General features: G+C 42.5%; 1 protein-coding gene across 5 annotated transcripts in view; it reads left to right on the top strand.

The window, feature by feature from the left end:
* The window catches only part of LOC110493316 (cAMP-specific 3',5'-cyclic phosphodiesterase 4C), a 153,857-nt gene that overhangs the window by 93,925 nt on the left and 34,184 nt on the right, over positions 1 to 25,748 (top strand). The window contains exon 1 of one of the 5 annotated variants that reach the window (XM_021567741.2): positions 10,740 to 11,640. The exons of the other annotated variants lie outside the window; for them this stretch is intronic. Within the exon in view, the coding sequence (XP_021423416.1) occupies positions 11,510 to 11,640 (131 nt within the window). The 5' untranslated portion in view covers positions 10,740 to 11,509. Of the gene's footprint in view, positions 1 to 10,739; positions 11,641 to 25,748 lie in introns of those variants that run through there. 5 annotated transcript variants of the gene reach the window in all.

The raw sequence follows: 25,748 nt of genomic DNA on the forward strand, positions 1-25,748 counted from the left end.
CTTGAATTCAACCATTATTGGGTTTAAATACACATTTAGATTTGTAAACAGCCATCCACAACAACCACAAATAGCTTAATAAGAGCGCAGCAGTGTGAGTCATATTAATGCGCTATGTAGATATCAATAATAAGTTATATCCGTATCACCGTAGACTACACCACTGCTGTCATCTGTACCTCCCAGCGTTTATTCAAGTTGGATAATCTTTGAATCCTGACTGCAGTCTCACAATTGGGAGACAGCTTGGACTGTAGCCTACGTAAACCTATTCTTGCTCTTTTTCCGCGATCCATCGAACCCATTTGGTGTGTCATCATAGTGTCTGATTTGTGGTCAGACTCACTCAGGTGGAACAAACTTAAACCTGTACCTTTTTTCAATGCTGATTTGAATGTCATTGAGAAAACACAAACATCCTTTCTGAATTTAAATGTAATCCTCGAAGTAATCATTTTTAAAAGTATCTCTAATCTGATTACAATATTTTTGCTGGTAACAGATTACAGTTACTGTTTTTTTGGTAATCCCTTACATGTAATTCGTTAAACCCTGGGTTTATATATATATAATAAACAGAGTAGCAGCAACGTGTGTGTGTTGGAGTGTCAGTGTAGTATGTGTGGGTAGAGTATAGTGAGTGTACATATAGCCAGTGCAAGAGAGTCAGTTCAAAACAATTTAAGATAAATAAATAAATAATGAAGGGTGTCAATGTAAATAGTCCAGGTAGCCATTTGATTAACTGTTCAGCAGGCTTATGGCTTGGGGTACAAGCTGTTCAGGTGCCTTTTGGTCCCAGACAAGGCGCTCCGGTACTGCTTAATGTGCGGTAGCAGAGAGAACGGTCTATGACTTGGATGGCTGGAGTCTTTGACCTTTGACTCTAGCCACCTGTAAGGTGTGTAGTGTCTAGGAAAAAGGTGAGGTCAGGGAGTAGGTTGTCTTGTTGTTGAGACAGAGGTTTTGTATCGTACAAGGCTCAGGGGCATTAGCCTTTGTCAGCCCAATCCAGGGTGGATGATGATTACTGTGGCATTTTATTGAGCATCTGCAGCTACTGTAGCGTGAGAACGATCAGAGCCAACATGCCTGAGTTTGCCTGTCCTATGAAACTAAACTACTGGGTTTGCAGGCTTTTATTCCAGCCCTGGCCTGTCTGTGGCACAATGTAAAAAAAATCTGTCTCAATTACAGTCTCATCTATAGTACAGCAAATGTGTTATGTACACATGTTGGTGGACTGGCTTTGTGCAAGAGTGACATTGCGTATGTTGTGGGTAGCGGTTTCCTGAGAAATAAGCCATTTTTTTGTATTTCCTAACTACAGGGCTTGAAAACCTCCTGATGTTTTCATCGCTGTTTTTATCCCTGGGTGCAGACTCTACGTATGCTTTTCATGTGTGTGTTTCAGTGTGTGTGTTGTCTCTCTCTGTCTCTCTCGCTCTCTGTCTCTGTGTGTGTGTGTGTTGTCTCTGTGTGCACCTAGAAACTCCACCTGAGTACATATGAGTGCACCCTCACCCCCTGCTACCCCTTATTCGTGGAATCCAACAATGCACCATGTCATTACTTAGCTGTAGGGGGAAGGAAGCCACATTGGGAGGCATGTCGATCCCACATATCGGCCTTAACTAGGCTAGGGCTGCCAGAAGAGAGTGCGAGATAGAGAGCGACCTGGAGTTTTACTGGAGTTTTCTATTCACTATAAACATTTTCTCCATGCGCCTTTTTAATACGGTAGGTGTGCAAGTTATACTTTTGACCATTTTGCAACCATCTCCAACTTTACCATCTGCTTCTGGCATACTCAATGAAGTCTTGGATTTTCCTTTCCTCAGAAGATGCCAACGCTGCCGCAGTTTCTTGAATCAAATTCCTTCTTTACTGAAAGGTTTTGTTTTCAGTCTCTTTCACTTTTACTGTTGATATCCTCCTGAAAAGCTGAAAACGGTTGTGGGGACTTGTATGGGCCTTGGTTGCAGCCCCCACAGCTAGCACCTCTGGGGACGGAGGAAGCTCTCCCACACTGCGGAAAGAGGTCAACGCTTGCTCTGCCCTCCTCACTCGTTCCTCATTCCCTTCTCTTTCTCACATTGCTGAAGGTTACTGGATCATGGAGGATTTCCCCTTTCTGTAGAGACAGATGGAAAGACAGAGAGGGACTGTGAGAGACTTTGTTTTAAGAGCTGACATTTTTATCTTTCAAGGACTTTCTACAGCAGTTCTATTTAAGAATCCGTCTCTGGAGTTTGGAAAACAGAAGAGACAACCTCAAAATGGAATGCTAATACAGCTATTCAAGAAGTCTATCTGGAGCACTGACTGAAGACCGCTGGTCTTGTTGAGACTTGCATAGCCTACAGCACTTGGGACTCCTTTATTTTCTGCATCTCCCCAGCCTCTCCCCTTCTCATGACCTACAGTTACCCCAGTATCCTGGTGCGTCAGAAGGGCTTGCGTCCTTTCTTCCCCTCCACCTGGCTCTCCCTGCCCAAAGGGCAGCACACCTGTGATCGGGGGGCTGGTCCGGGGACACCCACCTACCCACCCACCGCTCCCTGGGTCTTCCCAGGCAGTAGCAGCATGTGGTGGCTACAACCCTGGCAGGAGAGCCCTTCGGAGAGGATGAGCTCCATCTGAGCTCCACCTCGTCTCACAGCTGTTGTGGGTGTGTGGAGCCTCTCTTTTTGTTGTCAGCCCAGCAAGTCATACTGTAGCAGCCAGAAGCTTTGACCCACAATGAACAAAGATCACCGATTTCCAAGGAAAGGGAGCCTGTTTGGCTATGGCCCAAGCAGCCACAGTCGGAGACACTCCTGCTTAGGGTATGTATGTAGGACTGGATCTTGTATGGGGTACGTGATTATCTTGAGTCTTTTTTATGTTTTTATATGGCCTTTGTTTTTTTGCACTCAATCCAAGCAGTTGTGGTTTCAGACTAAACATAATTTTTTTGTTATTGTCATATACAGCAGGTTAGGTGCAGCGAAATGTGTTTGTGTCCTTCTGGTTCATGTACAACATGACTGCACAGCAGTACAATTACTTTACAGAAGTTTATCCAACAGCTTTTAGTTTGAGGAAGCAAATTAGTTTTTCAAACAGGCACACTTTTGCCCAGTGGACTTCCTGTTTTGGGGGGTTAAATGGAGCAACTACATTTATTGTAACATGTTCAGTTTCAGAAATTACTGTTTTTATTTGTTTTGCCATTTTTCTCAATCGCTTACAAGCATTTTTTTGGAACAATTTTGTTGATTTTCAAAACATAGCTCACAAGATATAGAACTCTGTACAGTAAATGTGTTTTCAAAATGTAGTTGCCTTCTCAAAACATAAATACAAGAAAACATAACAGCTGAAGTCAGAAGTTTACATATACTTAGGTTGGAGTCATTAAAACTTGTTTTTCAACCACTCCAAAAATGTCTTGTTCACAAACTATAGTTTTGGCAAGTCGTTTAGGCCATCTACTTAGTGCATGACACAAGTCATTTTTCAAACAATTGTTTACAGAAAGATTATTTCACTTATAATTCACTGTATCACAATTCCAGAGTCAGAAGTTTACATACACTGAGTTGACTGTGCCTTTACACAGTTTGGACATTTCCAGAGAATGATGTCATGGCTTTAGAAGCTTCTGATAGGCTTATTGAAATTATTTGAGTCAATTGGAGGTGTACCTGTGCCTACCTTCAAACTCAGTGCCTCTTTGCTTGACATCATGGGCAAATCAAAAGAAATCAGCCAAGACCTCAGAAAAACATTTTTGTAGACCTCCACAAGTCTGGTTCATCCTTGGGAGCAATTTCCAAATGACTGAAGGTACCACGTTCATCTGTACAAACAATAGTATGCAAGTATAAACACCATGGGACCACACAGCCGTCATATCGCTCAGGAAGGAGACTTGTTCTGTTCTGTCTCCTAGAGATGAACATACTTTGGTGCGAAAAGTGCAAATCAATCCCAGAACAACAGCAAAGGAACTTGTGAAGATGCTGGAGGAAACAGGTACAAAGTATCTATATCCACAGTAAAACGAGTCCTATATCGACATAACCTGAAAGGTCGCTCAGCAAGGAAGAAGCCACTGCTTCAAAACCGGCATAAAAAAGCCAGACTATGGTTTGCAACTGGGGACAAAGATCGTACTTTTTGGAGAAATGTCCTCTGGTGTGATGAAACAAAAATAGAACTGTTTGGCCATAATGCCCATGTTTGGAGGAATAAGGGGGAGGCTTGCAAACCGAAAAACACATCCCAACAGTGAAGCACGGGGATGGCAGCATCATGCTGTGGGGGTGCTTTCCTGCAGGAGGGACTGGTGCACTTCACAAAATAGATGGCATTTTGAGAAAGGGAAATTATGTGGATATATTGAAGCAACATCTCAAGACATCAGTCAGGAAGTTGAAGCTTGGTCGCAAATGGGTCTTCCAAATGACAAAGACCCCAAGCATACTTCCAAAGTTGTGGCAAAGTGGCTTAAGGACAACAAAGTGGCCATCACAAAGCCCTGACCTCAATCCTATAGAACATTTGTGGGCAGAACTAAAAAGCGTGTGCGAGCAAGGAGGCCCAGAAACCTGACTCAGTTACACCAGCTTTGTCAGGAGGGATGGGACAGAATTCACCCAACTTATTGTGGGAAGCTTGTTGAAGGCTACCCGAAACGTTTGACCCAAGTTAAACAATTTAAAGGCAGTGCTACCAAATACTAATTGAGTGCATGTAAACTTCTGACCCACTGGGAATGTGATGAAAGAAATAAAAGCTGAAATAAATAATTCCCTCTACTATTATTCTGACATTTCACATTCTTAAAATAAAGTGGTGATCCTAACTGACCTAAGACAGAGAATTTTTACTAGGATCAAATGTCAGGAATTGTGAAAAACTTCATCTGTAAATGCATAAATGCCTTCTCAAAACGAAAAGATCCCAGTAGATCAATATATTTTCTTTGCAGTTACTAAATCGTGATTGTCAATATTAGAAGTACTGACCAAAGGTGCAGCATTATGGGCAATTACTCTCCTTTTATGCACCAAACAATTTCATACACCAAATATTATAATAACATATATTTAAAAAAGTTGGGCTGCGTTCATTCATCAGTATCATCACAATCCAATTCCATGCTGTATTCAATACAAAGGTTTTCTCAATGTTTTGTAGACTTTCCATTGGTGAAGTAACACAATCCACAATATAAATAATGGACGGTGAATAAAAAGGAGGAACACAACTGATATCAGTCCAAATCAAAGCTGTATTAGGTCACAATGTTGAAGATGATGACTTAGAGGTAACACAACTTTATTCTCTGCATCTCTGCAATATTGTACAAAATCATGAGAATAGACCATCCCTGTTGCCTTGATCTTTCCATATGTTGTACATGGTATGACACTGCTGGGGTGCATTAGGTTTTACTGAGTGACAGAAACAGTGAAATCAATTGTACACTTCTCTTCAAATGAAAAACAACAGTGAATTTTCTATTCACTGATAATATTTGTATTTAAGGTTATGCAAAAGGTGGTCTAAGATATGCACATCCAGTATTAAGGCAATAAAATGGTCAGAAGTTCTGTAAATGTATTCAAGCGTTTGATCATTGCTGTTCTGCTATAGATACGTTTCAACACAGATCCAAAAATTGCTTGTACACAATTAAGAAACTGTACTACACAGAAAAGTGTTGTGTGGATGGTGTTGCAGTGTGAACAGACTGGGCTGTGTGTGGACTGGAGATCAGATGTGTCTGTCTGTGTGAGCTTGTCTGTGAATGCACGGTGTATGTCATGTTTTTTGTTTAAATACCTGTCTGGGTAAAAGTTTGCGTGTGTGTGCACGCGTACTTGTGTGTGCACGCGTACTTGTGTAAGTGCGCGCACTGGTGTGTGTGTGTACTCTGCCTGCTCTGTACACTGTGCTGTCTGTGTGAAAGGAGAATAGGATCGATAACACCACCCCTGTCTGCTGATGTCACAACTGGGAGAGGGTGGAGGGAGTCACTCTAGTGGAACACTGTGTGGGTGTGTGATTTGTGTGTGGGTCCGAGTGAGTGTGTGAATAGCCACATGATAGTCCTATAGAGCCACCCTCCACACTGGTTTATATTCGTATACTGTGTGTGCTTTCACCCAACTGGGATGGGTGGCACAATGTGGTATTAGCTTCTCCAGGTTAACAGTTGGCCGGGGTCACCCATTGATCAGAGATCCCACCACGACGAGGCCTGACTATATTAGTCTGCCCTCGAGTTCAGATGGGCAGTTTTTTGGGATTGGGTTGGTGTGGCTCAGTTGGTAGAGCACGGTGCTTGCAATGCCAGGGATGTGGGTTGATTCTCATGGGGGACCAGTAAGAAAATATATCCACTCACTATTGTAAGTCACTCTGGATGAGAGCGTCTGCTAAATGACTAAAATGTAACATTTCTTGCTTTGTAAATACTGTGTCTCTATAGTGAAAATCTGGCCACACATTTATTCTTTCCTCTTTATGCTTTGTCTGATCTGCTGACTTCTGCCACACTGAGAGGTACACAAAGCAAGTCAGTCAGAAGTTACTGGGCACTCGAGTCTCCAGACTGAGATTACTGTTAGACCAGAGAATTGTCATATCTCAATCAAGCCAGGCATGTTTCTAACAGCCGCTTCAAATCTAGTGTGCCACAAAGAGAGGCTGTGACGATAACATTATCGCAATATTTTTTCCATGGCAAAAATGAAATCTCGAAGCAGACCAAATTCAACCTACTGTATGTAAAATATCGTGTGCTATAGCTCGGAAAGTAAATATATATGACTCTGGATTATAACATAATGATGTTTTTTTGCAACAGTATGGCTGTTCTTCTAAAGAAGTTAAATTTGTTTCGTGTTTTGTTTCCTTGCCACAATACAAATGAGTATCGCGATACTGGTTTCGCCCCGGCCCTAGTATAATGTAGCAAAACACCTTTGAAACGCCACATTAAAACTCTGTATTCTTATTGGACGAGTTCCTGTTGGTGCCTCCTGAATAAGACACAAGCAGCCCAAAGAACTGGAATGATAAGCATGGCAACAATGACACAACAGCTCTGGTCTGTCTCTCTAAAATAAAGCCCCCGAGCCTGGAATAGTTCCCAGACCCCGCCAGGGCGGCTGCAACAGTGGCTCATGTGCATCACTACTCCAGCTCCATGTTTTCAGCATGACTGCCCTTCCCCATCACCCTCTTCCCAAAATCCTATTAATTCCTTCATGCCCGGCTGTAGGAGATTCAGCCATTTGGGACTAATTTGTGTTCTGCTGCGTGCTGTATCTGTCCCTTGTAGTAGCTGGTCATACATCCTTAATGTAACCACATCTCAAGGCCTTCCAATTGAAGGACTGGGCTTGATATCTGGCAAAAGGGTGACTCTTACATATTGCTCTTATTATTTTGTATATTATATTAATCTGTAGTTTTCATGTTTCAGAAGGGGAACGAATAGTGAGTCAGGAGGAGGTTATGAGATGGTTGGTGTGGATTGAATATTGTTTTGTTTTAGTATCGCGGTATGAAGTGACATCTACTGGATAAAGCCTCTTGGTTCACGTTTCACATTAACAAATTTGTTCAGTCAATTCCAAGGAGGTTTTGAGATGTTTTGAAAGGCAGAATCTCAGGGGAATACCATCAATTCAACTGAGTGTTTACATTTGCCACTCTGCTATAGATCTGTAACATATACTTGTGTATGGAACGAGTCATTAGGTTTTTAGACGACATGTATGGTTTTAAAACTTTTGCCGTCGGCTACTCAACAGAAATGGTTTTGGAAACATTTACAGTTTCTTACGTTTGGGGAACTAACAAATAGTGGATTAACTTTATCTTTGCTCTCTAAAATGAACCACATTTCTGAGAATGATAATATGCTTTTCTTACAACATAATTTAAATAGTTTACACATTTCCTATTTAGGTGCAATGTTAGAATTATGAATTGATCGCCATGTGAGGGTGTTAGAATGTCAGTGATGCAGTACCCAATAGAGCTGTGTTCACCATCAGTGGAAGAAGATAAGTGCAAATGATAAGCCTTTAATAATTTGTCTTTGTCATAAAACATTTCAAACTTGACACTCCAGCCAGGCCCCAGAGGGGGACAGTGCTGTGGGGAACTCTGCTCTGGATATGGTTGCTCATGGGGGAGGGGAATGCAGCATGGTGTTGAGGCACATTCTTGGTACTGGTACTGAGGCACATTCTTAGTGCCTAAGCCACCCAGCCCGCCGTCTTTTTCATGACCCAGCACGTTTGTCAGGCATGTTGCGCAATGATCCGAGGGTCCGATGTACAGTAGGTATGCCCTTGTCTGTCATAGATTGTCCAGATCATTAAGATGCCTTTAACAGTCCTCCTAACTGGAATATTATTACCCTCAGTGCTGTCAGGACTTCAGTGTTGGGACCAATTCCATTTCAATTCAGTCAATCCAGAGATGATTGAATTGAATTAAACCCTGTCCAGATTTGATTGTTGAGTTGTTACCCTGTAGGGCTTTATGGTATTAGCTTTGAAACTTTTTTGGGGTGAGATGCTCCGCTCTGCACTTGTTTTTTTTATTGTAATGTTCTCCCCCGGTCTTCCCAAGATGGCTGCTATCACCAGTGCGATTGCAGACAGGGCAATTCTACACTGAACAAAAATATAAACATCCCAATGTGTGGTGAGTATGCAGGCCATGGAAGAACTGGAACATTTTCAGCTTCCAGAAATTGTGTTGAAACATGAGGTGATGGCGGCAGATGAATGGCATGACGATGGGCCTCAGGATCTCGTCACGGTATCTCTGTGCATTGAAATTGCCATCGATAAACTGCAGATGTTCGTTGTCCGTAGCTCGCCCAAACGATGCCATACACACTGTCTGCCATCTGCCCGGTACAGTTGAAACTGGTATTAATCTATGAAGAGCACATTTCTCCAGCGTGCCAGTGGCCATCGAAAGTGAGCATTTGCCCACTGAAGTCCACTGTGACGGCTGAACTGCAGTCATGTCAAGACTCTGGTGAGGATGACAAGCACACAGATGAGCTTCCCTGAGATGCTTTCTGACAATTTGTGCCTAAATTGTTTGATTGTGCAAACCCACAGTTTAGACGTACTGCCAAATTCCCTAAGACGGCTGATGGAGGCTGCTGATGGTAGAGAAGTTAACATTAAATTCTCTGGCAACAGCTCTGGTGGACATTCCTGCAGTCAGCATACCAACTGCACGCTCCCTCAAAACATCTGTGGTGTTGTGTGAAAAAACTGCACGTTTTAAAGTGGCTTTTTTTTATTGTCCCTAGCACAAGGTGTAATGATCATGCTGTTTAATCAGTTTCTTGATGTGCCATGCCTGTCAGAGAGATGGATTATCTTGGAATATGAGAAATGCTCACCAAAAGGGATGTAAACAAATTTGTGCACAACATTTTGAGAGAAATAAGCTTTTTGTGCATATGGAACATTTCTGGGGTCTTCTATTCAACTCATGAAACATGGGACCTACACTTTACATGTTGTATTTATTTATTTGGTGTGTGTGACAGATTCATGTTATCCTCGTTCCCAGAGAGGGTCAGAGGTCATTTACCTGGGTTGCGTTCATTAGACACTGTACAGAAAACGATAGAAAACATTTTGCATTGGAAGTTCCAAGAGAGGGTTTAGAGGTCATTTACCTGTGTTTTTTTTTCTCATTAGGCACTGAAAATGAGCGTGGACATGACCAGCTAGTGTCACCCTGTCAGTTTTCTTCTGTTTGATGCCTTATGGACATAACCCTGCTGCTGTGACTGAAGGGGAGAAAGTAACGACTATACACTATACTTTTAAAAAAAAAAACTGTTTTCACGTTGGGTTATGTGAGTGCTCTCAGGAAGTATTTTTCTTTCTTTCTTTGACAGCATGCATCCTCTCATTGTAAAAACCCTTGTGTTTTTGAGGCGTGTGTGGGGCCTATGAATGGTACAGCGAATACGGGGTACAGGAAATGTTGTAACACCCCCAACAATCCCCTTCTCCCCCCTTATGGCCTCGTGGTCCTCCTCACCTACCTCTCTGTGGGTAATGTCCTTGATGTTCAAAAGGCTCCCCTTTACCCTTCCCCTCCCACATGTCTGCCAACACGTCGACCCGGGCTCTGTGCCATCTTCCTCAGTGGACAAATATTTACCCCTGATTTCATCAGGGACGCTCTGTGAGCTCATGGGCCGTTTCAGTCCACGGCTTCCTTAGACCTTATTGATCTGGGCTTTGGCTCTGGGCAGAGGACTTTGGAGATTGGCTAGTCTCGGATCAAGACATGTTGCTATGTCACCTAGCAAACATGCTAAAACAGGAGTGGGCAATCTTACCCTGTGAGGGCTGATATATATGGGTGCCAGCTCCAGCCAAGTAGTACCACACCCCATAATACTAAACTCAACCAATCATTGTCTTAAATGTAGGCTTTTCTTAGTAGAAACTGTTCTCAGTTTTATTGTGACGCGCTACAATGTGTTACTGTCACACTGTCTTTTTCTCTCTTGCATTTGTTTCGGGAGAGGGGGGGGGGGGGGTCTAAGCAATGTCAAGTTTAACTCTTAAAATGCAGAGAGCATTTAAAGAGTTAAACTTGGAGACACTCAGAAAGGGCAGGAGCCATGCTGCCTCTGAGACCGCCCCTGTTTTCTGACCTCACAGTTCAACTGGTCCACACACAAATGCTCAGGAAGGGATCCCTCACACAGACACACAAGACACATTATATAGCAAGACTTGCACACAAACGCACCTATTGGGTTTTCGAGAGTGTCCATGCGTATTGCGATGGCTACAGTTGTCAGAGGAAGCTGGGACTTGGTGGTGGAAGACATTGAGTTTCATTTTCACCTGCATCCTGATAGAAAAGGAATTCCATCTTGGAGGTTTCAGTTCTAATCACACAGAGAGCTTAACTGATGCTTCTACATTTAGTCCATTTAGCAGACTTTAATATCCAGAGTGAGTACAAACATTTTTCAAGCTGGTCCCACGTGGGAATCGAACCCACAACTCTGTTGCAAACCAACTGTCTAATATGCACTGGGCGACAAACTTATCCAAGAAAAGGACATTTTTTCCCCTCCCACAATCACGTATGACGATGTCCCCCGGTAGAAATGTTTTGACTTTTTGAAAAAACACAGCAGCTTTAAAAGAGGAGGATTTTTCAATGTTTTTGACAGGAGGAATGTTGGCGGGAAATACCAAGGAGGATTTTCCTCAAAGCCTTTCTCACAGATTCTCTTGCCGTTTTGGCTTTTCTTGTTGCGGCGTCTTCGGTCCTCTCTGTTTGACATATCATTAATTTGAGCGGCAATGGGAGCCAGGTGCGGCGTGAAGAAAGCAACAGGGTTGCGAGAAAGGAGAGTGGCAAGAGAACCACAGCTGTCAAAAGAGGAAGGAAACAAAGAAAAGCAGAAGTAGAAAGAGCAGAGAAAAAAAGAAATATGAGTTTGCCTACAAACTGTGTACTCCTGGCCCCCTCCTCGGACCGGTCGTTCAAAGTGCGGAATGGGAATATCTGTGGATCCCCTTGCGCAGTCAACCGGCCCATTGACATTGTGCAGAAGCGCAGGCGGTAATGCACCATTTTTCCCTCTCGCCTATTTCTCCCAGATGTTGCATGTGTCATTGTCAGCACCCATACACACATTTCTGCTTATGTTTGAGGCCAGTTTCAATTTAACACTGCTCCTTCTTCCTGTCTTGGTACTGGTTTTGTGTCACCCTTGTTACCACGAGCTGTGCTGGGTCTTAGAAGTGGTGGGAAACTTATTTTAAGTTTCTCTGATGTGGTTGGTTGTTTGTCAGTGACGTTGCTATAGCCATGACTGTGACTAGACTGACTGTCAGGCTAGAATGATGTAGCCAGAGGGTTTATTTTATTGAAGAACACATGGCTTCTCAGCACAGGTGAAGTCTGGGGTCTTCTTGCATTTACACATCGGCGCACACCACACCACACTCAACAGATGGCAATACGTGAAAGGGACCATTATGTTAGCTATATAGTTTGGACCCAGGGACTTGAGTCCACAATAGTCTCAGTGCTCCAGTTAAAGAAGCAAAAAGATCATGTGGCTAATTCTGTATCTGGTATTTAAAAATGCATGACGACAAACACCTGCACTGTGGGAACAAAGTAATGTCAGCCCCAAATGTTCAAAACTCTTCAAAGGCAACATCTAATGAACGTTGAGTCAGACATATTGATAGGCCGGGAGTGGTGGCCTGTTGAATTGAACAGTTCACACGAAAACTACAGTACTGTATAATCTTTCAAATCTCCTAACTAGCCTCTCAACAGTACTGTGCTTTACATATTAATGCTTTGGGCTTAACACAATTAAGTCATGAGTAGGAGCAGGTGATTTAGAGTTAATACTGTGGATATACACTAACAGGAAATTCAGCTCTTGAGGTTTTTTGTCTGGTGGCGAGAATGTCAGTCAGTGTGAGAGGACCGCCCCCTTTCCTCTTGTTGGGTTCAGTCTCTTTCAAGTGTCCCTCGTCTCGTTTCATTTTGTCTTGTCTTGTCTTTTGTCGTCTTGTCTCGTGTCTAGCTCCACCCTGGACCTTCTCCATCTATATCTCTTGATCATATTAGTTATCTCATACATTAGTATAATACAAGTATTTAATAATACTTGTTTTATTGCTGACAGTGCTATAAAGTATAAGAATATTGCATGACTGTATGATTATGTTTTGGTTAGACTGAACAATGCCGAGTTATTTAGTCGATTTAACCCGGTGTGATGAGTGTGGTGATTATTAGATGCATCCCATAATGACCAGGCAGCTCAGAGCTCACATGTGATTCAGATGAAAACCATTTGACTACCTTTTCATAATGTGTTGCTTCCTGCTAGACCTCAATGACGTGGATGACCAAATGATGGACTGAAAACCATAGGATATGATAAGCATAAACAACTCTGGATATTATTAGCAGGCTGGCATAGGTAACTGAAATTAGAAGTGAGGTGTTGTCAGTCACAAGTCCACGTGCGTTTGTGACTAGGCTCTTGTGAAATGTCCCATGTACGTGCAGCAGCTTATTCCAATGGCAGTCTTAGTCACAGAGAGTATATGTGACCCGGTGAAACCGCCTCTCCTAGAAAGCTATCAGACAGACAATAATATGAGTTTGACCTATGACCCTGTGTGGTTCTACAGTAGCTTGCCCAATTTGCTCCTGGGCCCGTACCAATTTCACCATATTTGGAGATTTTGCACAAAGCCCTGCCCCCTTAGAATCTCAAAGGGCAGTTTGATCTTGTATTTCTTGTTGGTTGTGTTACATCTGTTAGAGGGTTTTTTAGGCAGAATATGCTGTATAAACAGACATTTTGTACAACCCCCAAACAAAGAAGGCATAGACCGGAAGGTAAAAACATGTGTTAATTAGTTTTGGAGAGACTGTATATTAAAGACTTGGATTCATTATTTCAATGGCGTTATTTCAATACCCTTTATCTTCTTGACTGAGGACTCTACTCCGTTCAAACTAATACGTTCGTTAATATAAAAATAAAAAAACATTCTAATAAGATATTGAGTTTTCTTTTGTTCTCCTCTAAAATCATTATTCTGTTGTGACTCATCCCAGCAACCTGCTACCTGGTTTTGATAGAATAGGGACCCCCAGTTCCTTTTTGCATAAAATAACAAAAACTGTGTTAATTGGGTAGCAAACAAAGCCCCATGCTGATGGAGTTAAAGCCTGTGAAGGGGTCTTATCTGGTGTCCATTAAGCCACTCTGTGCTAGTTGATCTGCAACGACTCGGAAACCACTGGTGACGTCAACACACAGCCGTGCTCAGGCACCTCTGCGTCTGTGGTCGATGACAGTGCAAATGTGAGAAAGTTTGTGTGTGTGTGCATATGAGAATACAACACACACTAGCTACTGCAACCCAGTCATCTCTCTCTACCCATCATCACCAAAGATATCGAAACATGCAGCCTTTATCAGTCTCATCAAACAAACATTGTCACAGAAAACATGTGACGAGGACGTCATCAGGCCTCAGTCCTCCTCTTATTGGCTGCAAAGTCTTGATGTGAGGAGGAAGTAGAGGAACCTGCCTCACACCAGGGCTCCATCACTTATTCATTGAAAGGCACCTATTAAAGCCATATGAGCCTTGTTAGAGGAGAGTAGCACCCCTGCTCCACTGAGCTTGTTTGTTCCACGGCGAGCCCTGCCTACCTAATTGTGGTTGTTCAATGGATGGTATACGTGGGTTGGATTCAGGGGTCGATATCAAGGGCCAAAAAAAGACATGGCCCTCTGGGGCCCTAATCACTCAGCTGTCAGGACACAGGGAGTGTGTGTCTATTCTGAGTACAGGGTTAAGGGGGTCTACTCATCAATGTAACTGATGGGAAAAGGGCTGCAGGTTTCTGACAGGGCTGCATTAGTTTATGACCTGAGTGCTGTAATCCATGTATCAGCCCTTAACCATTCAAATTAATGACAATCACCTCATCCTTGCATGGTGAGTCATTTAATTAAGAGTTTCCATGTTAGTGCTAATCAGTTCCCAACGTCCCGTACCCAGCATAATCAATAGGATGAGTCCAACCTACTGATGTTAGTCACCAAAGTCCTGTTCCTATAGCTGAAACCCATTCACATCAACACCAGTCAAATCAGAAAATTGGAATATCCTATTTCCACTTGGAAAAGGTATTGAATAGAATAAAACCTTAACATTTTATAGTCTTATTACATCGTCAACTCGTTCTACCCGAAGTGTGTTGTTTGTACAGTGGGGAGAACAAGTATTTGATACACTGACAATTTTGCAGGTTGTCCTACTTACAAAGCATGTAGAGGTCTGTAATTTTTATCATAGGTACACTTCAACTGTGAGAGACGGAATCTAAAACAAAAATCCAGAAAATCACATTGTATTATTTTTAAGTAATTAATTTGCATTTTATTGCATGACATAAGTATTTGATACATCCGAAAAGCAGAACTTAATATTTGGTACAGAAACCTTTGTTTGCAATTACAGAATTCATACGTTTCCTGTAGTTCTTGACCAGGTTTGCACACACTGCAGCAGGGATTCTGGCCCACTCCTCCATACAGACCTTCTCCAGATCCTTCAGGTTTCGGGGCTGTCGCTGGGCAATACGGACTTTCAGCTCCTTCCAAAGATTTTCTATTGGGTTCAGGTCTGGAGACTGGCTAGGCCACTCCAGGACCTTGAGATGCTTCTTACGGAGCCACTCCTTAGTTGCCTTGGCTGTGTGTTTCGGGTCGTTGTCATGCTGAAAGACCCAGCCACGACCCATCTTCAATGCTCTTACTGAGGGAAGGAGGTTGTTGGCCAAGATCTCGCGATACATGGCCCCATCCATCCTCCCCTCAATACGGTGCAGTCGTCCTGTCCCCTTTGCAGAAAAGCATCCCCAAAGAATGATGTTTCCACCTCCATGCTTCACGGTTGGGATGGTGTTCTTGGGGTTGTACTCATCCTTCTTCTTCCTCCAAACACGGCGAGTGTAGTTTAGACCAAAAAGCTCTATTTTTGTCTCATCAGACCACATGGCCTTCTCCCATTCCTCCTCTGGATCATCTAGATGGTCATTGGCAGACTTCAGACGGGCCTGGACATGTGCTGGCTTGAGCAGGGGGACCTTGCGTGCGCTGCAGGATTTTAATCCATGACGGCATAGTGTGTTACTAATGGTTTTCTTTGAGACTGTGGTCCCAGCTCTCTTCAGGTCATTGACCAGGTCCTGCCATGTAGTTCTGGGCTGATCCCTCACCTTCCTCATGATCATTGATGCCTCACGAGGTGAGATCTTGCATGGAGCCCCAGACCGAGGGTGATTGACCGTCATCTTGAACTTCTTCCATTTTCTAATAATTGCGCCAATAGTGGTTGCCTTCTCACCAATCTGCTTGCCTATTGTCCTGTAGCCCATCCCAGCCTTGTGCAGGTCTACAATTTTACCCCTGATGTCCTTACACAGCTCTCTGGTCTTGGCCATTGTGGAGAGGTTGGAGACTGTTTGATTGAGTGTGTGGACAGGTGTCTTTTATACAGGTAACAAGTTCAAACAGGTGCAGTTAATACAGGTAATGAGTGGAGAACAGGAGGGCTTCTTAAAGAAAAATTAACAGGTCTGTGAGAGTTGAAATTCTTACTGGTTGATAGGTGATCAAATACTTATTAATTTGCATTTTATTGCATGACATTACTTAAAAATCATACAATGTGATTTTCTGGATTTTTGTTTTAGATTCCGTCTCTCACAGTTGAAGTGTACCTATGATAAAAATTACAGACCTCTACATGATTTGTAAGTAGGAAACACTGCCAATTTTGCAGGTTATCAAATACTTGTTCTCCCCACTGTATCTGAGTGTAACTCTGGCTTGTTCGCTCTCTGGGCATTTCAGAGCGTTGTCAGGTTCTTTGTTTTGAAATTCAAACTGTTTCTTTCGCTCTCAGAGTTCAGAGCGCACACTGGACGTTCTGGTCGACGAGTAGGGTTGATCTGCGTGTTCTGACCTCACAATGACAGTCAAGCACCCACGCTAACTGGCTAATGTTGGCTAGCTTGCTAGCTATTTTCAGACTCAAATGAAAAAACATTTAGCTCTGAACAGTTAACTCACCCCACCGGAGCTGGTTAAGTGTTTTCGTGTTATCAAGAGGGGTAATGACTGTAACTGTATTACTGGCAACAATTTAATTAATTTGGACGCCAAACCCACCACTGGTGTTCCTGGTCAAAGAGCTTATTTTCATGTCATCCAACAAATGTAAATGCCTTGAGTTTGCTAAACGGCATTGGCACTTGGATTGGAACCGGTGCATTGGTCATGAAAATAAATATCTTTGGCCACGCACACCAGTGGTGGGTTTGGCGTCTAAATGAGAACAGTTAACGACATCATACATTTTACCCACTACCAGGATATTTTTGCCAAAAATTTGGTTGCCTCTGCCAGGAAGCTGAAACTTGGCCACAAGTGGATCTTCCAGCAAGCCAATAACCCCAAGCGCACAACAAAATCCACATATAATTGGTTAAAAGAGAAGTTTGACTTTTTACAACCAAATCTCTATTTTTGATGTAAATGGCATGTTATAGAATGGTCCAGATTTATTGTTATTATATTTTTTTACAAATGCAAACACTCTCAGTAAAGTGATGCAGGTCTTTAGATGTTGTCCATATTAAATTGGGTCATTCCAAACTTTATCCGCAATGTTAAATTCCATTTTGTCGAATTCACCAGTTTCCCCTATCCAGCTGTTCCATTCTCTGTGTAGCATGCTGTTACAGGTAACTGCCATAAAAAGGAAACACCAACATAAATTGTCTTAATAGGGGGTTGGGCCACCACGAGCCACCAGAACAGCTTCAATGCACCTTAGTGTAGATTCTACAAGTGTCTCGAACTTCCTGGGTGGAAGCACCTGCTTTCAATATATTTTTTGTCCCTCTTTTAGTCAAGTGTTCCTTTATTTTGGCAGTTACCTGTTGACTGGACGTAGAGATACCACTTGAGTTGCAACAAAATGGAATATAACGTTGCGGATAAAGTTTAATGTGTACAACATCTGAAGACCTGCATCATTATACTGCGAGCTTTCCATTTCTGAAAGGACATATTTGGGTGTTTTTGGAACCTTTGTTCATGTTTTTTCAGAGCCTCATACTACACAACGACGATGAGGAAATTAATCGCTGGTTGTGGATACGTTAATCAAAATCTACTGAAATCACAAAAAAAAGTGTCTGGATCATTCTATAATTAAGCAATTAGGCCAGAGGTGTGAGGTGTATATGGCCAATATACAACAGCTAACGGGTGTTCTTATGCACGACGCAACGCAGTATATTGGCCATATATCACAAACCCCTGAGGTGCCTGATTGCTATTATAAACTGATTACCAACGTAATTAGAGCTGTAAAAATAAATGTTTTGTCATCCCCGTGGTATACGGTCTGATATACCACGTCTGTCAGCCAATCAGCATTCAGAGCTCAAACCACCCAGTTTATAAGAACCCATTTACATCAAAAAGAGAGATTTAGGTGTTAAAAAAACTAAAGATCCCTTCTCCTCCAAGAATGGCTGACTATCTCTCGTAGATCCTGTTTATTCTTGATTTGATTTGGTTGGACTGTGAGGTACTGTAGCAGCAGTGGGATTTTCCCTTTTCTGTTGGGAAAATGCATGTTCTGGAATACCACATTTTTCATGACACTTCATTCAGTTTTATGGCTTTTTGTCTCCTCCCTAGGTCGTGGCAGAGCTGATGGTATCGTAGTAAGTAGTCATGAGTTGCAGCTTGGCAATGTGCCAGTGTGTGATGTTTGTGTCAGAGTGTTACAGCAAACAAAAGCAGATGGGTGCTACTGATCGGTGATCAACATACTTCCTCAGATGGAATGATTATTCTCGGAATAGCATAAAAATCAAGTACACCCTCTTTCTGGTTAGTTAAAATGCACTTCTTTAAAGAGCCTGTACTTGTTCGCTTCCGCTGTCAACAGGCCCTTTTTCAGGGGAATTATTTCCACTTGGAGGGGGTGAAAGTAAGGCCACGAGAGGCAGGTTCCACACTAGACCGTTAGCCAGTGTAAGATGATTGAAGTATACAGCCGTTGGGTTGTAGCTGTCTCTATTGACAGGCCTGAACAGGGCCCACTACTGGCTCCACCACAGTAGCTTATCTTCCTCTCCCAGTTGTCTGTTCCCCCTACATTGGCACTCTTCATGTAAACATCCTGTTTATTTTTTAAGCGGTTTTCATAGATTACATTTTTGACCTCTGATTCTTATTTGCTGGTACAGAGCAGAGGCTTAGTTTTCCCGTAACTGTTCAGCCAGAACACGGAACAAAATAGTCAGTTGACAGGTCTAATTTGCCTTTGTCCACTATCTTTTAAATCAAATCAAATCAAATTTTATTTGTCACATACACATGGTTAGCAGATGTTAATGCGAGTGTAGCGAAATGCTTAGCCTTGCTTTGTAGATCTTTCCAAAAGTGAACCTTCTACTGACGTTTTAAAGAAGTTTATTTATGATTAATGTGCTATAATATGGGTTTTATTATCTCATTGGGTCAAGGGGTACATACATTTTTGGTTCAGCTGTGCCCTAACCAACTTACGAGCTAAACATACCATTTTTTTAAGCAGCTAAACGTCAAAGGCTCACATTATTTTAAACTGCTCATCTGGATTACAATGGTTATAAGATTTATATTTGCTTCACATATTATTCTTAATCCATTTGGTCAAGCCAGTTAAAAAGTCCCGTAGTAATATTTTTCTGGTATCAGCGACATTTGTTTGTTTGTGTGTACCGTGCATGCATATGCGTGTGTCATACACACACGAACATGTATATCTCATGAACTTCAGAACTACATGTGGTAAGCTCTCTGTATTATGTCCAGTAAATGTGTGTCTCTCTCTAACCCTGTTGACAGCGAGTCAAGCTGTGGTGTTTGGAGAGTCGCTCCCCACCATTAGGCCAGGGCTCAGAGAGAAATAATCAACAGACTTGGTTCTGTTGACTCCATGTTTCTTCTTATGCAATGACTTCTCCTCAAGGGCTATATTTAGAAAACATATACCCACGGCTGTATCATATGTTGTTGTACACGGAACATTTTCCCCTTTTGTTCACCCTGTAAGAATTTATACACAGTGAATGTATTATGTTGTGGGATTTAATTTTGTTCGATAAATAACTTTGTATAACATGTTTGGAACCAATACCAGTATCCAGAATGACACAGATAATGCACCAGAAGCTAGCCCAGATGAGAGGCTACTGACATTTTCTATCTAAAACAACTTTGGCTAGACTTGGTTCAAGAGCATACAGTATAAAGAGCTCTATGTAATCTAATTTACAAAGGACAGCAAATGTTAACCATGGCATTTGTGTTGAACAGTTCTCAATGTGTTGTCACAACCCTGAAATAACTAAGATCACCTATTCTCTTGGCAGCCTGAAGAAAGCCTGTACGGACTAGAAGGCTGGACCATATCTGTTCATACAGTAGGGTTGAATTGGACTGAATTGAATAGACAAAAGAAAATAGCACAACTGGATTAGCTGGGGTATCTATGTATCTATGCACTCGAGCAATCTCCTTCTCTTTAACAAGCTGTGAAATCTACATCATATCCCATTGCTTTCAAACCAAAGGTAATTATAGTACACTGATGTTGGTCAGCCATTTTGAAAAGGATTTTACTGGATGAAGAATAATATGTTTTCTCGATCTACATCTGACTGTATAAAGCCAGCTATGGTACAATGGAACCAAACAAAGAGTCTCAAAGTGCAAAGCTCAACCTAAATGAAGTGAATACATTGAGTGTTTGACATTGTGTTTGACCCAGGTTTGATGGTAAGTGTTGTAATACTTTACTCTAGACTGGTACGTGGGACCTCCAAGGAATAGTCTGTTAGCTCTGATGCTTTGTCTTCATGAGTAAGCTGTGTTTAGAGCTGCAGTTTCAAAGACATTCTTGTTTCATGTTTTTGGTGGTGCATCAAATCAAATTTATTGGTCCTGTACACAGATTTACAGATGTTATCACAGGTGCAGCGAAATGCTTATGTTTTTTTTAGCTCAAACAGTGCAGTAATAATACCATACAATACAAAACAATGCACATAATTAAATATATATATATATACACAGTGCATTCGCAAAGTATTCAGACCCCTTTTTTTTATTAGCAAAATTGTCTGAACCTGTTTTTGTTTTGCGCTTATGGGGTATTGTGTGTAGCTTTATGAGAGGAAAAAAACAATTTAATGCATTTTAAAATAAGGCTGTAACGTATAAAAATGTGGAAAAAGTCAAGGGGCCTGAATACTTTCCAAATAGTTTTTGAAAGAAAAGCACATTTTCCATTTTAAAATGACATCAAATTGATTAGAAATACAGTGTAGACCTTGTTAATGTTGTAAATGACTATTGTAGCTGGAAACGGCTGATTTTTCTTTAGATTTTAATGGAATATCTACATAGGCATACAGAGGCCCATAATCAGCAACCATCACTCCTGTGTTCCAATGGCATGTTGTGTTAGCTAATCCAAGTTTATAATTTTAAAAGGCTAATTGATCATTAGAAAACCCTTTTGCAATTATGTTAGCACAGCTGACAACTGTTGTCTTGATTAAAGAAGCAATAAAACTGGCCTTCTTTAGACTAGTTGAGTATCTGGAGCATCAGCATTTGTGGGTTCGATTACAGGCTCAAAATGGCCAGAAACAAAGAACTTTCTTCAGAAACGTGTCAGTCTATTCTTGTTCTGAGAAATGAAGGCTATTCCATGCAAGAAATTGCCAAGAAACTGAAGATCTCGTACAACGCTGTATACTACTCCCTTCACAGAACAGCGCAAACTGGCCCTAACCAGAATAGAAAGAGTGGGAGGCCCCGGTGCACAACTGAGCAAGAGGACAAGTACATTAGAGTTTGAGAAAGACGCCTCACAAGTCCTCAACTGGCAGCTTCATTAAATAGTACCTGCAAAACACCAGTTCTAACGTCAACAGTGAACAGGCAACTCCAGGATGCTGGCCTTCTAGGCAGAGTTCCTCTGTCCAGTGTCTGTTATTTTGCCCATCTTAATCTTTTATTTTTATTGGCCAGTCTGAGATATGGCTTTTTCTTTGCAACTCTGCCTAGAAGGCCAGCATCCCTGAGTCGCCTCTTCACTGTTGACGTTCAGAATGGTATTTTGAGGGTACTATTCAATAACGTACCAGCCCGACAGGATGCTCTCCATGATGCATCTGTAGAAGTTCGTAAGGGTCTAATTTCTCCTGAGGTTGAAGGGACGCTGCTGCGCCTTCTTCACCATGCTGTCTGTGTGACGGGACCATTTCAGGTTATCATTGATGTGCACTCCGAGGAACTTGATGCTTTTAACCCTCCACTGTGGCCCTATCTGTGGATGGGGGTGTGCTCTTACTGATGTCTCCTGTAGTCCGCTCCTTCATTTTATTGATGTTGAGAGAGATTATTTTCTTGGCACCCCTCCGCCAGGGCTCTCACCTCCTCCTTGTGGGATGTCTCGTCATTATTGGTCATCAGGCCTACCATTGTTGACTCGTCAGAAAACTTGATGATTAAGGGAGATATGTGTGGGGCCCATGTGTTGAGGATCAGCGAGGCGGAGGTGCTGTTGTTAACCTTCACCACTTGGGGTCGGCCCATCAGGAAGTGTAGGACCCAGTTGAACAGGGGGGGTTCAAACCCAGGCCCCTGAGTTTAGGATGAGCTTGGAGTTGAAGGCTGAGCTGTAGTCAATGAACAGGATTCTTCCATAGGTATTTCTCTTGTCTCGGTGGGATAGGGCAGTGTGCAGTGCAACGGTGATTGTGTCATCCGTGGATCTGTTGGGGCGGTATGCAAATTGTAGTGGGTGTAGGGTGTAGGGTAAGGTGGAGGTGACATGGTCCTTAACTAGCTTCTGCTGCGGGTGTCAGGTCAAGCACAATGGTGTGGGGGGTACAAAACTAACATCCCCCTTCCCAAACCAGGTGACCCTTTCCATCCAATACCGTTTACGCATCACCAGGAACACACACACACCAAAAAACGGCCAATCGTCTGTTTTCCAACTTTCTCTGCTTCCAGGCCCCCGGGAACATCGCAGAGAAAAACACACACACACACACACACACACACACACTTTGATTGTCATAGGTCAGTGAGGCCCCTGGAGCTGGTTCTCACGCCATGCTGAAAAAAAACAGGAGGGGGGAGATATGACTTTTGACTCCAGGCGCTGTGTCATCCTCTGGAAGCCCACTCTGTTGGCAATAACATCTGTCTCTGGCACGGAACAAAAGTAAAGGTCCCTTCAGATCTCTGGGGTTCCCATGAACACCGCAGCGCTGCCCAGCTGGTGTCAATCGCAGGAGTCAGACCTCGCTCCGGACTGGGCAGGAACGAAGGGGGTCACCAAACCCACATTTTCAGTGGCTGAGATTGGATCCATACTGACTGACAAGTTTCATCTAGTCATCTGCACATGGGTCCTGAACAATGTTCCTATATTTTTTTCTACATTTCAGGTCTGGTGAGCGCAAATTTGAACATTGTCGTGCATTTACTATGAACACTGAGGATGTACCCGCTTTAACTTACAGTTTTAACAGTGGCCAAGTAAGCTACTGTGGCTATCTGATCATAATGTAGGCCTACCAGTGGCCTACCATCAAAAACTTTGAAGAAAATTAATCCCATAACATTGTAGCATGGAAATAGCTGTTCTGTCATTCAGCCTACATGGAAAAAAACATGCAGGGCTTGACATTATTACATATGAGCACAAGTCACTCACTACATGTAGCTCTCACTTTGATCTCAAAGCAAGCGCATCTACTCACCACCACTCATGCTGTAACCATAGTCCAGTACAAAGTCAATGGCACAGATCCATATGACAATGGTCTATTTGCATATAGGCCTACTGCAGCTCCAGTTGGTTATGGCGCGCCAGTCTGTGTAGAGCCTGAGTCTTCTCTCTCAATGCAAAATAATCATACTCCGATGCATTCTACCTATACCTTCATCTCTTGCATAGTTAATTTTGCATACTAATAAGACTTACATAGTTCTTTTTGTTTCGGTATGTTGTGTTGAAAGTGACTAATATTGCATTGATTCGATCACAATTTCTACAGTAAAGGGAAACGTTGATAGTATTAACTAAGGGGGAACACTTTAGAAAGTTGAGTGACGTTCAATCTCATGCTTCTCTGCACCGACTGATAGTTCTTCTGCTGCGCGGCAGTCTCGGGGGAGCTTGGCGCCCACCCCCAGCTTAGAGGGAACATTGTTCCTGACTGCTTTTTATTAGCTTTAGACGTTAATGTCTATTCTTTCTTTATCTGAATGACATCGACCTGAAGGCTTATTTGAATTTATTCTGTAGAGGAAAGGAAACGCGGAGGATTGTCTTCTGTGTTTGCGGAGACCAGATGACGTATCAATGACACAGATCCTGTTCAGTATAGGATAGTCTTTTAGTAATTAGTAGGCACTGTGTGTGTGTGTGTGTGTGTGTGTGTGTGTGTGATCGCCTGCCTGTGTGTGTGCCGGTGGTCTCCCCAGATGGCTAGTGTGATATACAGAGTCCTGTCTCCCATGAGTTCTGACTGTATCTCAGACTAGAAGTGAAGGGAGAGAAAAAACCGACTAACGTCAGAGCCTGAGAAAAATGACAATACCAAGGTCACCACCACCAGTTATGAGGCATTTGTCTACCTCATGACCTGCCTGTGACCTTTGTGATACATACACAGAACATCTCATCGAACTTCTTAGAACACCCAACATACTGTAATAAGAGATGATTAACAAGGTTTATTCAGCAGAAAGGCACAATTGGTTTAATATATGTATGTCAAGTAATTACATGATACATATTCTACATGCTGTAAGAGGGAAACAACTGTTTAACATCTGAAATAGAGGTACAAACTTGTATCACCTGTTTGGCTGGAATTCCAGATATACCGTTGAAGTCGGAAGTTTACATGCACTTAGGTTGGAGTCATTAAAACTCGTTTTTCAACCACTCCACAAATTTCTTGTTAATTAATAAACCATAGTTTTGTCAAGTCGGTTAGGACATCTACTTTGTGCATGACAAAAGTAATTTTTCCAACAGTTGTTTACAGACAGATTTCACTTATAATTCACTGTATCACAATTCCAGTGGGTCAGAAGTTTACATACACTAAGTTGACTGTGCCTTTAAACAGCTTGGAAAATTCCAGAAAAGTACGTCATGGCTTTAGAAGCTTCTGATAGGCTAATTGACATAATTTGAGTCAATTGGAGGTGTACCTGTGAATGTATTTCAAGGCCTACCTTCCAACTCAGTGCCTCTTTGCTTGACATCATGGGAAAATCATAAGAAATCAGCCCCCAAAAATTTGTAGACCTCCACAAGTCTGGTTCATCCTTGGGAGAAATTTCCAAACGCCTGAAGGTAACATATTCATCTGTACAAACAATAGTACGCAAGTATAAACTCCATGGGACCATGTAGCCGTCATACCGTAGAACGAGTCCTATATCGACATAACCTGAATGGCCGCTCAGCAAGGAAGAAGCCACGGCTCCAAAACTGGCATAAAAAAGCCAGACTACGGTTTGCAACTGCACATGGGGACAAAGATCGTACTTTTTGGAGAAATGTCCTCTGGTCTGATGAAACAAAAATAGAACTGTTTGGCCATAATGACCATCTTTATGTTTGGAGGAAAAAGGGGGAGGCTTGCAAGCCGAAGAACACCATCCCAACCGTGAAGCATGGGGGTGGGAGAATCATGTTGTGGGGGTGCTTTGCTGCAGGAGGGACTGGTGCACTTCACAAAATAGATGGCATCATAAGGCTGGAAAATTATGTGGATATATTGAAGCAACATCTCAAGACGTCAGTCAGGAAGTTGAAGCTTGGTCGCAAATGGGTCTTCCGAATGGGCAATGACCCCGAGCATACTTCCAAAGTTGTGGCAAAATGACTTAAGGACAACAAAGTCAAGGTTTTGGAGTGGCCATCACAAAGCCCTGACCTCAATCCTCTGTGGGCAGAACTGAAAAAGTGTGTGCGAGCAAGGAGGCCTACAATCCTGACTCCGTT

This window comes from Oncorhynchus mykiss, chromosome 1 (genome assembly GCF_013265735.2).
Source record: "Oncorhynchus mykiss isolate Arlee chromosome 1, USDA_OmykA_1.1, whole genome shotgun sequence".
In the NCBI taxonomy this organism is placed as follows: domain Eukaryota; kingdom Metazoa; phylum Chordata; class Actinopteri; order Salmoniformes; family Salmonidae; genus Oncorhynchus; species Oncorhynchus mykiss.